The sequence below is a fragment of the Cydia pomonella genome, chromosome 12, assembly GCF_033807575.1.
Source record: "Cydia pomonella isolate Wapato2018A chromosome 12, ilCydPomo1, whole genome shotgun sequence".
NCBI classification, from domain to species: domain Eukaryota; kingdom Metazoa; phylum Arthropoda; class Insecta; order Lepidoptera; family Tortricidae; genus Cydia; species Cydia pomonella.
The window spans coordinates 7,536,815-7,553,306 of record NC_084714.1 but is presented as its reverse complement, the minus strand read 5'-3'; the positions used below and the strand labels follow the sequence as shown (position 1 = coordinate 7,553,306).

General features: G+C 35.1%; 1 protein-coding gene across 1 annotated transcript in view; it reads left to right on the top strand.

The window, feature by feature from the left end:
- LOC133523393 (allatotropins-like) overlaps positions 1-16,492 on the top strand; it is a 96,028-nt gene that overhangs the window by 64,634 nt on the left and 14,902 nt on the right. The window contains exons 2-4 of the mRNA XM_061858936.1: positions 11,144-11,332; positions 14,257-14,376; positions 15,941-15,955. Coding sequence (XP_061714920.1) covers positions 11,152-11,332; positions 14,257-14,376; positions 15,941-15,955 — 316 coding nt within the window. The 5' untranslated portion in view covers positions 11,144-11,151. The remainder of the gene's footprint in view (positions 1-11,143; positions 11,333-14,256; positions 14,377-15,940; positions 15,956-16,492) is intronic.

The following is a 16,492-nucleotide window of genomic DNA, read 5'->3' as shown; positions in this document are numbered from 1 at the left end:
CCGTGACATTAACATATTGTGGAATATATTCTAACGTTAAATTTTCTTCATATCCGCTGCTTATAGTTAATAGGGATATTAATAAAGGAACTGCATAATTTTAGTAAAATAGGTCATATTGATAAAGTAGGGTGTTTGCACGCAAACCCTCTAACTTTGGGCTCCGATATCTTTAAAATAAAACAAAAATATATGTTTGTTCTTTACATACAGTAGGTACCATGTTAGTTTTAATAAAAGAACTAAACATGCTTACATATATACATACCAAACATACAAGGTAAAATACAGTACTCGTAGTGTATGAAAGAATAACACATGTATCTCGAGCGTTTTTTGTGTTTTTGATGCATTTGAATACAGGTCATGTAGTTTTACATGCTATAAAGTCTAACGTACTATTCTCTGTTTTTTCAGAGAACATTTAAATATGAATGATTTAGGCTGTGTGTGCACTGTGCAGCTCGACAACTTCCAATACCTGAAGATAACTGCATGCGTAAAACTAACAGAACAATAACTATTTGAAAAAATAGCTCATTATCTATTTTTTGAGGTACATCTTAATTGGGTATGATATGTATTTTAGAAATGCCGGCAGTTTGAAAATTGTATGTGTTTTTATAGTTATAACTCTTTTCTAAAGAAGTATTCCTGTTAGAATATTATACGACATTAAATATACGGCAAATTACCTAAAACGACAGTCGACAAGAAAGTTATAGGTGCGACTGTCTGTAGTAGAGTTTATAATTTTAGTCGCTTTCGTATTTATTTTACGGAGTATAATCGAGAATGAATTTCGTCATCGTCAGCGGAGTTCTTTAACTAAAATTGCAATTGCACACAATTGCAATTTTAGTTAAAGAACTCCGCTCAATGATAAAAAATCCAAAAAATTGCATATCAGCAGATTCAAACTACCTTAGGTATCCAAATTATAGTCAAGTAAACAAAATACATGTACACGTATACCTCAGAAAACATGATTCTAAATAGATATCCAACAACCGCCATACAAAAGCACTGACGGCCCAGATTTTTATAAAAGAGCTCTAGGAAAAATGGACCGTGTCTCTTCAGGTTGATCTCATCGTAAAGAAAATTTGTATGCATTGTCAAAAAGAGTTACTAAAAGCATTATCACATTATCACTTTGGCTTAGAGGAACTATGTTAATTAATTTTCACATTTCGTGAAAAGTTGCCAGTCAATGGTAACTTTTCTTTTTGCTTTTCGAAATGTTTAATTCTTGTCACAACCTGTTCTAATTCCAAGTATAATATATACATATTAGGCGTAAGGTGACAATATAATTTAAGTAATTTATTTGAGCTAGCAAAGCAAATTCACTTAGAAATTCCCCCATACATTTCCGTACACTGTTGACCGACACAAAGTTTTCGCATCTAATTATTGATCAATTTGCCGGCGCGAAACAATCTACTGCTTTGATAGTTCGGGTGGTTTCGTTGATGGAAAACAAATACCCACTGTTTAAACTTGCTTTACTATTTATAGAAGTAGTTCTTTTGTCGACTTTGAATTATTTTAGGATCTATCTTGTAACATTATACCTACTTTTTTAAGTATTTTGATATATACCGTTAATTAAATCTATCTATCCATCCTGATCAATATGTAAAATTATCAGAAAAAAAATCAGTTACCACTTCACTGGATATACAAAACTACGTGAAGTAATAACAAATTATCAATAAAAAAATTATAATAACTTCAATTGTTATTGTTCTGATTTTCTTAATAAATAGATCGGAGTTATAAAATTATACCGACAATTGCAGGATGCTCTTTAATTATAAACGACAGTTAGATTTCCCTGCGATGACATTAGTCATGATGATTTATATGAAACATTAAAGGTAACCGTTTTTATTACATAATTCATTTAGGTACACCACTCCTAAAAAAGGACTTGCATTTGCAGCTGCATATTGTTATGTTTACTTATTATCTTCTTCGAAGCGCGTAGGGTAGGGTAAAACGTTATAACAATCCATAAAATTAAACTATGATGTCAAACGTCCTATACCACTATTTACGGTAAGTACCAAAATTTCAAATTATGTATACTACGGATAATCGGTTATAATCATTTCCGATAATCATTTCCATGTCAATAGTTTGTAGACGATCTTGTTTGTCAGACGAGAAACCTGTTTGAAATACTTAAGCGCTAATTAATTATGACAATAAAATTAAAGACGATTAAATAAAACAATACAGAACCTTTTAAGTTGTTACCTTGATTTCCCCTCGAGCGCTCCCAAATAAAGTCTGCCTAAGTAAAGCAGGCCGATTCTGCTGCAACAAGTTGGTATGGTTCTTATCTTATTTTGATAGTCAAAGCAACCCTAAGACCACTTCAACTACTTAATTTAGTCGGGTTCATTGTTGCCCACTAAGCACTGATGTGTAACAAGTTAAAAACAATATGTCTAATTTTGATGTGTGTGTGTGTGTTTTTGATGTGTGTTTGGTGGGACAAGAGGAACATAGTTTATTTTGCGCCTAAGGCCCAGAGCAAGAGATATGACAATTTTATATCTACATCTACAAGGAAAAGTGTCTTGTCTGGTGTTTCTCTTACAGCGGTCTTCATAAACATCTGTGTCTACGTTTTGCCGTGGCATTTAGGACTTTTATTAGCACTTTTTTTGCAACCTAAAGTTCCATACGACCATGTCGTTTGGTCATTTTCCCCTTTGTCACCTCTTTAGTACCTATTGTTGCTCTGAGTTTTGAGACCTTGACTTGTGTTATAAGGATTCTCACGCGCACTAATAAGTTCGAGCGAGATGCTTATCAACTGTTGATTGCATTTCGTGAGTATGCTGTAATTAGTAGCTGTAATGGCTCACGCTGATTGATGCGGCGGCGAACGCTGACAAAACACAGATCAAAAAATCAGCCAAGAGCATGCGGAGCCATGCTCATGTAGGGTTTCGAAGTTCCCATTTTGTCAGAGTAGGACAAACGTGGGCTATTAATTGAGTATCATCTACATTACAAGCATAAGGGAGTTCCTTCGCAGTACGTTTCTAAGAAGAGACGGTTTTTTTTTAATAACTCAATAACGGCTGAAACGATCCTGTTTGCTATAGTTTTCATTGAAAGTATTTAGTATCCTTTTAATTTCTCGATTTTTTTCATATTTTTGGACCCATGGTTCAAAAGTTAGAGGAGGGGGGAGGGCATATTTTTTTCTTTCGGACCGATTATTTCCGAAAATATTAACTTTATTAAGAATGGTTTGTCAAAACCCGTGTTCGAAAGACCTATCCACACACCCACACTATTGGGTCAAAGCAAAAAAAAAGAACATTGTGTATTTGGTACCTCCCATATTTTTTAATAGTTTTTATTTTATCATTCTATCGCATACAAGATTTATGTATCCATGCCAAATTGCAGCTTTCTAGCACTTACAATCACGAAGCAAAACTATAAGGTCAAAAATGGTCTTGAACCAAGGAATATCATTAAGATCTTTTTGAAATTTAAAATGTTGTCGTCCAATAAATAAAATGTCTTGCTTTTTAGATCCTTGGGTCAAAAATACTAAATAATACTTTCTTGCATCAAATAACGAATTATGAAATAAATAAAATGTAATAAATTACTCGTCACAAGATTTCCAATTTTGAATTATGAAAATCTAACATTCTTGAATCTATATCTTGGATCAATATATATAAATTGAGACCTATCAGGTCGTTGTTTCAAAAATTAGAGTTTTTCTGTGAAGGTCGTATCAAAATAAGACGAAAGCTATATCAAATCAGTAAAACAGAATCGGCATAAAGTCTTCTCGTTCGGTACACACAATAATTAAATTTGGTACAAGTTCCCCGTGTCTCTCGCACGCGTAAGTGGGTTGTTGCCGTAATACTTTTGGTCCATTATGCGTAGCGGTGCCCGTTATTAGATTAAATAAGAATGCAGCTTGTATATATAATCGCTTCAAAGAGAGAGCAATTGGTGTAAAATTAACCAGGGGGGAAATTCTCAGGTTGAATTTACGAAATTCAAATAATATATCATCATTATTTTTAAACATGCTTATATAATTAAATTTGATGTTAATTCGTGCGTAAAGTACCTATGTATGAATTAAACATAGCTAGATTTAGCTTTTATGTCACTATAAAAATATATCTGAAGGGTTAATAGGGAAATATAGTACGTACTCGTCCATAAAGAAAAGGAAAATGTTTTTCCACTTCATACTATTTTCCATTCTTCATGATTTTTAGTAAGTTATCGACACAGTGAAAAACTAGGTTTATATTTCTCGTTTATTTTTCAAAATTTGCGAAAAGAAAAATCCAAAAAGCGAAACCTTATGCTGAAGCGATCGATATCAAAATCAAAGTGATTTTTATTTATTTATACTTTTATTGCACATAAAATATTAAGTTCAAATGGTAGACTTAATGCCTCAAGGCATTCTCTACCAGTCAACCACTGGTTCAAAAAGAGACGTTTGTTAGGTGCAGGCTTTGTACTTGAGAATAAGATATCACTCCCTACTATTTACAAATTAAATTCTAATTAATATATTATAATGAAATCATAAACTTAAACATATACTTTCATAAATATTTACACATATAAATATATATATAAAAAAATTAAGATTTAGTTATTAGATATAGTTTTCTCCAGAAATGGAATTTCATAAAAAAGTACAGTTATTTCGTTAGGATGGCAAAGCTATTCTTCCCTCTTAATGCGTTGCGATCCTATAAATGAACATCACTTGCAAACTGATCTAATCCAAGCAACGCCTAGTTTCACCTGGGTTGTGGCATTTGATGGAAAGCAAGTGAAAATGTTGTGATCATTTTTCATTTATACCAGCTCACTTTTCCATTACAAAACCAGTAAGATTTTAATGCTTACTTAAAAATGCATAGTGGCAGTGTGAGACAAAATGCGATTTCCTCGCGGACGGATATAGCTAGATTAACTTTAGCTTAGGGCTTCCTGGCATGTGTTCTCGAGGTGAGACGGGTCGAGGTCTCCGGCCCACCAGTATAACAGTGTAATTGAACAGTTTGTAAGTAATGCTTTTGTTTTAAGATAATTTTTGTATAAAATCTACTACGGAATGGAGTATCGAGATGAACCTTACTGGTTTAAAATTACTTATTTACTATTAGTTAGATATAGTTTGTGTAATTACCGGAATAAATAAACATAAATAACTGCGACCTTGTGATATGTGCATAGATAAATACTTATAAATACTAAAAGTTCATTCTCACTTTCTCGATACGTGGCAAACCAAGAACAATGCACTCTCGTTTTTGACCAGAACGTGCAAGTTGTGGAATGAGCTACCTTCTGAGGTGTTTCCCTTACGCTATGACATGGGGTTCTTCAAGAAACAGGTATTTAGGGTTCGTAAGTGGCTCCTCCGATGTTGCTTATATCCATAGGCGATGATGACTGCTTCCCAACAGGCGGCTAGCTAGTACAGACTAAGGTGTGTGCAATGTATATAGTGGTTTAATTTTTCCGCATCCGAATAAACGATGTGTTGAGAAATGTTCTAATTACCTGAATACTGAATACCTAAACGGTTAATTATTATTCATAACGCAGCAAAAGCGCAGTAGTAAGACAATAGTGACATCTACTTCTGCTGTTATCAAGTCTAAAAGATTACGTACAGATGTAGTGAATAATTCTTTCCCATCGTATTTTCACGGAAACGCACGAACGTGTCTTGCTATTTCAGTCAGTCTCGATACAAATACTACTGAGGTTGATTGAAGTAACATGACAAATACGAACGATTCCGAGAAAATGCGATAGGTAAGGATTGTTCACTACATCTGAACTAATTCTTTTGACGTTTCATTGGTTCTATTGACAGTTTTATTTGCCTCTGTACGCGATCATAATAACTTCTAACCCGGCAATACCGGTATGCATGTAGTTAAGTATTTGGTATGCATGTAGTAAGTGTTGTTATCAATATCTACGTTAGATGCCGGAACTATTTCCAATTGCTTCCAGTGAAGTGGATTCGTATAAAGTGAAACTATTTTGGAGTAATATATGGGGTAAGAGGTCACATAGTTTATTTTACGCCAAAGCAAGAACCAGCCAAAGCACCTATATAAAAATATGTTATCACACTACACCCTAGTTAGTCTTTAATTTTTTATTTTATAATTTGGATAGAGAAGGGGGTTTTCTCTTTTCCTCATAAACTAAGCTTTAACTATGCATTCTCTACTCCCTTTAGAATTAGAAGCATTACCATAGTAATACCTATGTTGTTTGGTATTAAAGGTGACATTCGGATGGCAAATGCAGCTTCATTACTGTTGCGACATTACTGCTGCGGTCTTAAATCTTTTTTCTGTCTTATAGTATACTTAAATCTGATTATTTTTATGTGTTAAATTACTTCTTTATTCATGAAAAAATGCCTGAGCCACATATTGTTTTAACTATGCATTCTCTACTCCCTTCAGAATTAGAAGCACCAGTAATACCTATGTTGTTTGGTATTAAAGGTGACATTCGGATGGCAAATGCAGCTGCATTACTGTTGCGACATTACTGCTGCGGTCTTAAATCTTTTTTCTGTGTTTTAGTATACTTTGATTATTTTTATGTGTTAAATTACTTCTTTATTCATGAAAAAATGCTTGAGCCGCATAGTGTTTTTCAATCAAGTGTAATGATGCTGATCTGTCAGTGTCAAAAATGACGTGTTTGTTTGAAGAAATGTCACTTTTGACACTTACGGATTAGTATCATATTGAAAACAGATCGAATAAGTAAAACTCGAATTGGCCTGACAAAAAGAGTTTTCTAATTCTGAATATCATATCAGTTGTATACTAGTCAATCTTAGGGCATGGCAGATATTGTGATCATGTGGGTATGGCTTGTGGCTACTGTGTAACGACGCGATACTTGTGGTTGGACATGAGAGTTTTGTTTTCCGAAGATAACTGTTTATCGTCCTACCAAAAATCTATAAAAATATAGTAAGGATTTTGGAATTCTGTTCTGGACTATTCCTCCCAACACACAAAAAAACAGAAAATTCTCATGTCCAACCACAAGTAAGGCGCCATTCTATAGCGCGTGGGTGTGTAAAATTTATAAAAGACTGCAATAAACAGCACTGACCATGCAAGTTTTACTATTTCTCCACAATAAAACAACGCCGTAAACCGGACTATGGAGTATAAACCGCAATCGGAAGCTTGTTAGGACGACACATCGGTTTTATACGGTCTTACATTAGTCCGACTTCCGGATCGTTAAACTTTTGAGTGCCCTATAATGTTGCACTTTAAATCTTGTAGTGGAAGTTCAAAAAAAGAAAAAAACATTAGCAATCGTTAGATCAGTAAAGCATGCGTTTTAGGCACCTTTCCTCCTCTAGAAAGGCCTTGTGGCTTCTATGTTATGTCTTTCGTAAGCATACAATAGAGCATCTGTTTCAGTATTAGTAGTGTAATATTTGTAACTTAATACACACAATTAATACAAATACAATAGTACATTACTATAGAGGCCGGAAAACCAAGGGTTGCAGATCAAGTAAAGAAATAAAAATAAAAGCGGCCGTTCCGTACCATTTATGACGTATTAAAGAAACTACTTACTAGATCTGGTTCAAACCAATTTTCGGTGGAAGTTTGCATGGTAATGTATATCATATATTTTTTTTAGATTTTTCATTCTGTTATTTTAGAAGTTACAGGGGGGGGGGGGGGGCACACTTTTTTCACTTTGGAAGTGTCTCTCGCGCAAACTATTCAGTTTAGAAAAAAATGATATTAGAAACCTCAATATAATTTTTAAAGACCTATCCATAGATACCCCACACGTATGGGTTTGATGAAAAAAGATTTTTTGAGTTTCAGTTCTAAGTATGGGGAACCCCCAAAATTTATTGTTTATTTCTATTTTACATCTACTTACCAAGTTTGAACAGTATAGCTCTTATAATTTCGGAAAAAAGTGGCTGTGACATAATCGGACAGACAGACGGACATGACGAATCTATAAGGGTTCCGTTTTTTGCCATTTGGCTACGGAACCCTAAAAAGTAAAAAATAATGTAGTCAATTTGTTTTTTTAGTAGGTTTTCACAGCAAAAAACAAATTAAAAATCTACTACTTTGAATGCCAAGACGTATAAAAATAAAAGAACGTTGCTTTACATATCATCTTCACTCCATCATAACACCGGATACGTATTACATATTTCCGGACCTAATTTGAAGTAAGTCATATTATATGTCAACATTTCATTGAAAATTTGAGAAAATATTCATTACGGTTCCTGGTTTGTGGTTTTCGCATTGGGTTAAACAATAAATATGGTAATAGCTTGTCGCGAGCTGTTGGGGAGTAACGATCCCACAGACCCGAGTACTCCCGAGAGTCGGTCAGGGACTCCGTCTCCAGCGTGTCTTCGTCGGTCGGAGTGGACCCCAAGGGGACCCTCAGCTCTGGCTTGCCTTCATTGGCCGTCCAGAGTGGAGTCGTTAGAGCTAACTGCTCCAGGGGTGGAAGTAAAAATTTGAATAAGACGCGAGTTGGCACAGTGGCTGTTATCAGCCACTGGGTAGAAAGCGGCGTACACCTCTCGACACCCCTGAGCCGCTCACACCGGTGTTGCTCCTGGTCGTCTTCGACTCGGCAGTTTCAGGGGCCCATCTAGTGGGCGGCAAGTCTCCGCCTGCCTCGATAACTAGTGAAAACATTGTTATGGCAGGTGTCCGGACGTCTTTGCAATAACCCGGTCTCATTGTCCACCAAAACTTCAATCCATAGACCGTTTTACTGTTCACTTTTTCTACAATAGTCCTGCCTGTGCAATGTGCCTGCTGCGACCGGTTCATAGGTAACTATTGTTGCGCCTGTGAACGGGTTCCAGCAGGCGTTCTACATGACATTAAATCTCTCCAAGGGGCCTCTACGTGTTGGATCTGTATCCCCACGCAAGCCTATCAAAAGACCGGGATTTATAGGCCCGTTCCAAGGAGATACAAATATTATAGGACATTATTACACAAATTGACTAAGTCCCACAGTAAGCTCAATAAAGCTTGTGTTGAGGGTACTTAGACAACGATATATATAATATATACATATTTATAAATACTAAAATATCCATGCTCATCACACGAATAAATGCCCTTACCAGGATTTGAACTCGGGACCATCGGCTTCGTAGGCAGGGTCACTACCCACTAGGCCAAACCTGTCGTCATCGGACAACAATCGGTATAAAATTGCGATAAACATGTTAAAATCAATAAAATCGTCCATACCCATCAAAAAATATTAATGTTACAAACTAATGTTAGACTGTAATGAAATTTCAACCCAAAGCCGTTCAAACAGCTTTGAGAACAAATCAAATTATTTTATCAAATATTTTATTTGTATTTAAAAATAGTCACACTACTATAATTATAAACTTAGACCATTAAGGCCGTAGGTGGTAATGACTAATTTGTTGCCTCGTCCTGCTACCAAGTACTTAAAATAGAACAAGTTCATTTCTGGCCCATGTAAAGGCAATGAAGTACTTAAATATATGCCCCGAGCGAAAACCTTTCATCCACTGAAATAAATGTCACTGGTTTGTATGATCTAATTTTATCTTCTATCTTTGTAATATACTAACTAAAGCAAAGTTACAAAGGTAAGTTAAATGTCAGTGGTAGTATTATTCACTAAAGAGGGTACTATAGAGCTTAAGCTTATGAGTACAAGAGAAAGGACTAAAATCGTTTGTCCTTGTCATAGTCTCACTTTTCAAATTTGCCTACTAAATAGTAGTGTGTGCCACGTTGACGGTAGGTATCTTGTTGCTCCCCACCAAAGCTTGCCTGGCCACAACGAACCCAACTAAATTACGTAGATTTCTTTTAGTATGCTGTCAGTAATGTATTTTAATAATGTATTTAATTTCATCGCATTGCCATAATCTATGTTCTGTCCCTTAAGGGTGTAGTAGCAACTCTAATACTCGTAGTCTCGTTTGTGTTTACGAATGATAATAATTATATTCAATTATATGGACATGCTTTTAGATTAGGCACCGCAAGTCAACTAAAACGAAATACGGTGTGTGATCGCTAGTTAGCGCGCCTTAAGGTACCGTTCGGATTCAGACTGCTCCAGCATTTCTTTCGCAGTAGTTATTACAAAATCGATGTTGCTGCCCAGAATTTTGACATTTGCGTCAGGAATACTGTCGATAATATTATGGCATTGAAATTCTGCTGCAGTAATGCTGCCGACTGCATTACTGCCGCAAATGTCTAAATTAATATAATTTTCTAGAAAAAACTACATTTTTTAAAGATTTTTTGCAGAAATGCAGTCGACTGTAGCAGTTTTGGAACGCGATGCCGACTTCCCGAAAATCTATTGCTGCCTGGATAACTGCTATAGTAATTTTGGTGTAGTTTGAATCTGAACAGTACCTTTACCGTCTCCCATTGACACCGCACATTAGTTCCATCTCGTAAAACTTAGAGTGCCTCGTTATGTTGTACTTTACACAGTCCGGAAAAGTTAGAACAATTTACAAGGCTCATCGTATTCATTTTTTACGAATATTTCAACAATTTTATGGTAGCTTTATGATGTTTTAGTTAGAAACTTTCTTCGTCTTAACAAGTTTGAAAGTTAGCAGGTGATGGCAAAGAAATTATATGTAATATTATCGATATTAGAGCTTCATTTTTAGAGTTCTATATTCGACTAGAAACCGTTATAGTTTCGCCATGTCATCCGTCTGTCTGTCCATCCGCAGTGTTGACTGAACGTTAATTAGAATTGACCTTTAACCATAAATTTAACCGTAAACCATACCGAAGGATTAAAGTTTTCGGTTCAATTTGTAATGGTTAATTGTCAATTGCATTAACGTTTCGGCCAACACTGTCCATCCGTGGCTTTGTTCCGTAATCGTTAGTGCTAGAAAGCTACAATTTGCTGTAAAAAAGCTATAATAAGGCATTAAAACCCCATATAATTTTATTATATATTTAAAGCGGCATTCAGAATTGCCTGAACGCATAGAAATGAGAACTAATTTTCAAAAGTTTTTTTTTTTTAACAGACAACAACATGAGCATCCCCATGCAACTCCTCCTGGTAGTCGCAGCCTTCTGCGTCCTCTCCGACGGTGCGCCGGACACACGCATCGCACGCGCCAAGCAGCAACGCCCCACCAGGGGCTTCAAGAACCTCGAGATGATGACGGCGAGGGGCTTCGGGAAACGCGGCAGGGTTTCTACTAGGAGTGAACGTGAGTCTTGTTTAGCTGTGTCATATATACTTTGTGATAAAAGATGTAATGGATTTATGTAAATATTCCAACAAAAATTAAAAATTGTAACTAGGAACACTTGTTAAGAAATTAGAACATAAGTAGATTGTGTAATGCATAAAAATCGTATGCCACATTGACAAAACCAGTTTGTGTCCATACACTTTTGTTGAGTATATGGTAAAAAATAGATGAGTTTTTGAATGTAACATATGGTTCTTAAGTGCGGTGTCGCAGAGTACATAATACTACCAATTCGGCCTAGATTAAGAACTGAAACAAATGATCAATAAGCAACTGATATCAAGAATGTGTGTAGATATTTTACAGATGATGCTGAAGATGAACGTTTTTAATAATACAAAATGGCCTTAATTTGTTATCGAACATTCCTAATCTATGACTTAAAATATGCATTTGTTAAGTCTACATTTTTAAGGAGTTTTCCCCGCTACATTTTTCTCATCCGCCATTGGAGGTTGATTCTAAAAGTTGTGCTTAACCGAGATTAATAGCACAATATTCTATCCACCTAACGACAATGAATGACTGAAACTTCAGTAGTGTAAGACTTGCAATTTCCAAAGTTTGTGTAAGAACTTTGTTTCTTTCCGCATAATGTTTGTAAGTCAAATGGAATTCCTGTTCATACATGAAAAACTGACGCAATCTCACTATGTTTGTCATGGAAATATGCTATAAGCCTACAACAATTTCCTATGGTAAATCCATTTCAAATATAATTTTTCGACAATTTCTCGAGATATCGCCTTTTTATCTGATTGCGTCAGGAGGGTAATGTTTTTCTAGTGAAGTTTGTTAATTTCTTTGGCACGCCCTACAGCCCAAACGGCTAGACGGTTTTTGACTTATGTGGTGTCGATGAATTCGTTAGAACTATGGTAGAACATGGGCTTTAAATTTTGAAAATAGCGCCCTTAAAATTAATTGCAATATTTATATTGAACGAAAGCTAGTGAAAAGGCCATTTCAAAAATATAATGTAAGCAGTCAGGTTTTCCTTTTTTATACTAATAACTCCTGTTGTTTCAAAATTATATATGTAAAGTGGTAATCTAGATTTAGATGGAGTGAAGTTTGCGAACGAATTTGTAATGTGATTACCGCATTATGGTACAGAATTATAGATAAATTTAATCATCATTGGCCTTTGTGTCTATTTCATATGACAATGGCCTATGGGGACACCGATTTTGATGGATAACAAGACTGAAACGAGATCGACACGATCTTCCACATTTTGTGGCAGAAGAAATTCACTATAATCCTATACTTTTCAAGAAACAACGTTACATTACTTTAATATTCATAATTTGGCTCCTTTTCATTTATTTTTATTTTTGTTGTTGCTGCCAATTTATTATCATAAAGTAATTCTACACACCACTTCAGTCAACGTCGTTAACTGCCGTTAAAATCAGAAGATCCTGTTACTGCATTCTGCTATTCTAACACGAATAAGCTCAACGAAATTACATGTAAAGCTGCGGTGTGGAACCAAATCGAACATTCACGATTTCGAAATAGTTCGTGCTATTCCACCTACAATGCCAAACTGCTGGAACGCTCAAAGGAGCTTGAATCTTGTATGTGCATTTGACGCTACGTGATCTAAAGTACGTGGACGTACTCACTCTAAAGCGTAGTTAGTAGTTAGGCAACACTACATGTGCGGAAGCTAAGAATTAATAAATATTTATGTTCAATGGGTTTTTTTTTCTTAATAGGTACGCCTTTTTTATGAATATAATATATATTCACATAAATGTTCTGAAACAAGTACGTGTCTTGAAAAAAGTTTTATCTTCGATATCACAAACGAATTTGATCTTGTAACAGTTTAAAAATAGGTACCTGTCGTTTTAAATTGTATTTACTACTAGAGCTTTCAGTATGTTACACATATTCAAAATCTCTACTGTTTTTATAAGGTGACAAATGAGCCAAAATTGTACTTTACTCTATCAATACTATATTAACATAACAAAACACCTGCTCATAAAAGAAGCAAGTAACCCTTTTAGCACCTTTTGAATTCAAATACACTCATTGCAAAACATCTTCCAAGCAAAATACCAGGAATTTAATAAGCGATCTATTAGCATATCTATAAACTGGCGGACGAGATATTCATCTAGTTTTGGAAGTTATACAACAACCAACCATGAGTCTAACGGGTCGCATAATTTGCAGTGAATTGACAATACTTAGCCTTTTCATGTCGTCTAAATACCTACCTTCCATTGAGATTCAAATGATCTATGAAATTGTTTTGTTCGAGTAACGGCCCGATTCGAACTTTATATACGTCAAAAATTTCCTAAAGATACGATATGGATTGGACATGGATTTGGATGGATTCCATTCTTCAAATAAAAACGTCACTTTTGACACTGACATCTGTAATCCATATCGTATCTTTAGTTAATGCTTGACGTATCTTTAAATGTCTAATCTGGCCGTAAAAAATCGTTGAATACATTTTTTGTAATTGTGGGACATTTGTTTCTCTATTGGATTTTCCGCAATAAGATATTATTATTATTTTTGTTAGTTATTTATGACTATAAGCATTTAATTGGACTGAAGATTACTTTTATAATGTAAATATAACTTAGATACCTACATCCTTATTTAAAATCCTTATCCTTACTAAACGTATTGTTAAAAGCAAATCGGTATTTTACTTTTTCTTGCAACTATTTATAAGCAGGTATCACTAACCCAGCTCAAAGACAATAATGAACAACCAACTTAGATTGCTACTGAGTCGAGCGAAATTACTTTTTCCGACTCCACAATACAATAAGCGTAGTTTGTGTTTCCTGCAGATAATAAAATTAATCTAATCAAGCTTGTGTTTAATCTTCACTCATTATTAGGAGATGTCAGTGGCCAAACCCCACCAGAGCGTACCTACCGCGCAACACCGACATACAAGAGCCCAGCTCAGCATTACGCAAGAGACTTTGGAAAAAGAACTCCAGAAATGGAACAAGAAGGTACCCATTATGGGTTACGTAAAAAGAAGTGTTTGATGGCGCTTTGGATATTTCGAGAACTGAACCCGGACACCCGATTCTCGAATATACTTCATACTTTTTTAAACCAATACAAAAAGAGCTTCAGAGTGAACTACACCACCGCCGTGTCGCTTATAAATTTTAGATAATATACTATTGATGGTTGGTTATTTTAGTTACATATCAAAACCATGTCGACTGGATTTTGTAGCTTTTTTGTAAAATTCGGAAATACCCGTAGATTCAAATTGCTGCCCTAATCATGCGAAAATGTGTATAATTATTATCTGTATCGGATGTGTTAAATGAATACTATTACTAGTTAAAAGTAACTGTCTCCTATTAATGTTTTTGAGTAATATTTTACACATTTTGTTTTAACCCTAATTCGTTGTTAAGGCGAAATTCGAGATCAAACGTCGCTGGAACGCACCTACCGTACGCCAACATTCCACAGTTCGTCGAGCAATAATTACGCAAGAGACTTCGGAAAAAGAACACCAGAAATAGAACAAGAAGGTACCCTTTATGGGGAAAATAATTGGAAGTGATTGATGGTGCTTTGAGTCGAGAACTAAGACTGGTTTTCTCGATGAATATTTTTAAACCTATACAATTAACCTTTAAAAGGTTTTTTTATCGTCAGACGTTGTTGCTTATATCTTTGCTTGTTTCTTCGTTCAGGTGTTGAAAACTTCTCTCCAGGAATACCTATGTGCAAAATGCTTGTAAAGTTCCTACAAGGATTTCAAAATTGTTATTAGCACAAAACCCATTATGACTGGTTTCTTATAGCTCTTAACTACTTCAAATAATATCTATAGCCCTAAAAGTACCCTCGAAGAGTACCGCTACAGGTATGCTAAAGGTTGAATTGCTATTTGTATCTTACTAAGTATATATAGATTAACTGTAGTTCATTGTTAGGCGAAGATCGAGACCAAACTCCGTTGCAGCGTAGCTATCGGACGCCAACCTTTAGGCCTCAGTCGGTAAACCTTGCGTATGGTTATGGGAAAAGAACCACAAAAATGGAACACGAAGGTATTCTACTGGAAAAAATGAACTGTGCTTGAGAGTGCTTTACATGTTTTGTAAACTCTAGATATTTTTCTAATATAAGTATTTACTAACTATTTAAAAGCAGCGCTTAGGGAAAGTCTGTATTCGTCCTATCCTGAAAGATTATTTCGTTTTGAATGAGTTGTCTTCAAATTTGACTTGAAGCTTTTCTAATTCACTTCATAAGTAACAGTTTAACTATATAAGTAAACATCCTTACTTACAAACTCAAGTGACTCCTGCTAAACCACTAGGTTTAGCAGTAGTCAGGACATTATTCAGCTTCGTAACTCCACACAAACAAATATATTCACATTGCTGTTTCGAGTAGCTAAATAAATATTATCGTTGTTACTTTAAGATACTCATAATCTTTATTTAGTGTTAGGTGACATCGACGTTCTAGAGCGTTCTAACCGAGGGCCAACATTTAAAAGTTCTGTACCAGTCATTTTGGCTAGAGGTTTTGGAAAAAGGACAGACAGAGAATCCGAAGGTATTCTTACGTCATTATTCTTACAGTGAAATAAATGGAAGCTTAAAAACGCTTGGACAAGCCAACAAAAACAATTGCTTCCTATCTAAACTTAAGGACATACTCGGTTATTGTTTTTTCGCTTACATAATTCTATGGAATTGCCTCAGTTATTATGAGGGACCTGAATATTAAAATCATTACCTAATCTTCGAACTGACCTGAAGATTAACTGTGCTGGTGCTTAATATTATTCTGAAAAAACATGGTCGTGCTAGGCTTTGTGAACTGTTTCGCTGTACCTATCAATATTTTTGATAGATACAATATTGCGATGTTTGTCTAAGTGAGCTTAAAGGTGTAAAAAGTATAACGCATCTTTAAGTAATTGTTGATACAAATAGGAAAAAGTCCGGCGTACTATACACCTTTAATTTTTTTAAGTCCGTAAAAAAATGGACTAAAAATGATCTTGCTGTTTACGGTTTGTATTATCTATTGTTATTTTTAAACCTGTTTATTATTAGGGGACACGCAAGACCAATTTGTACCGGAACG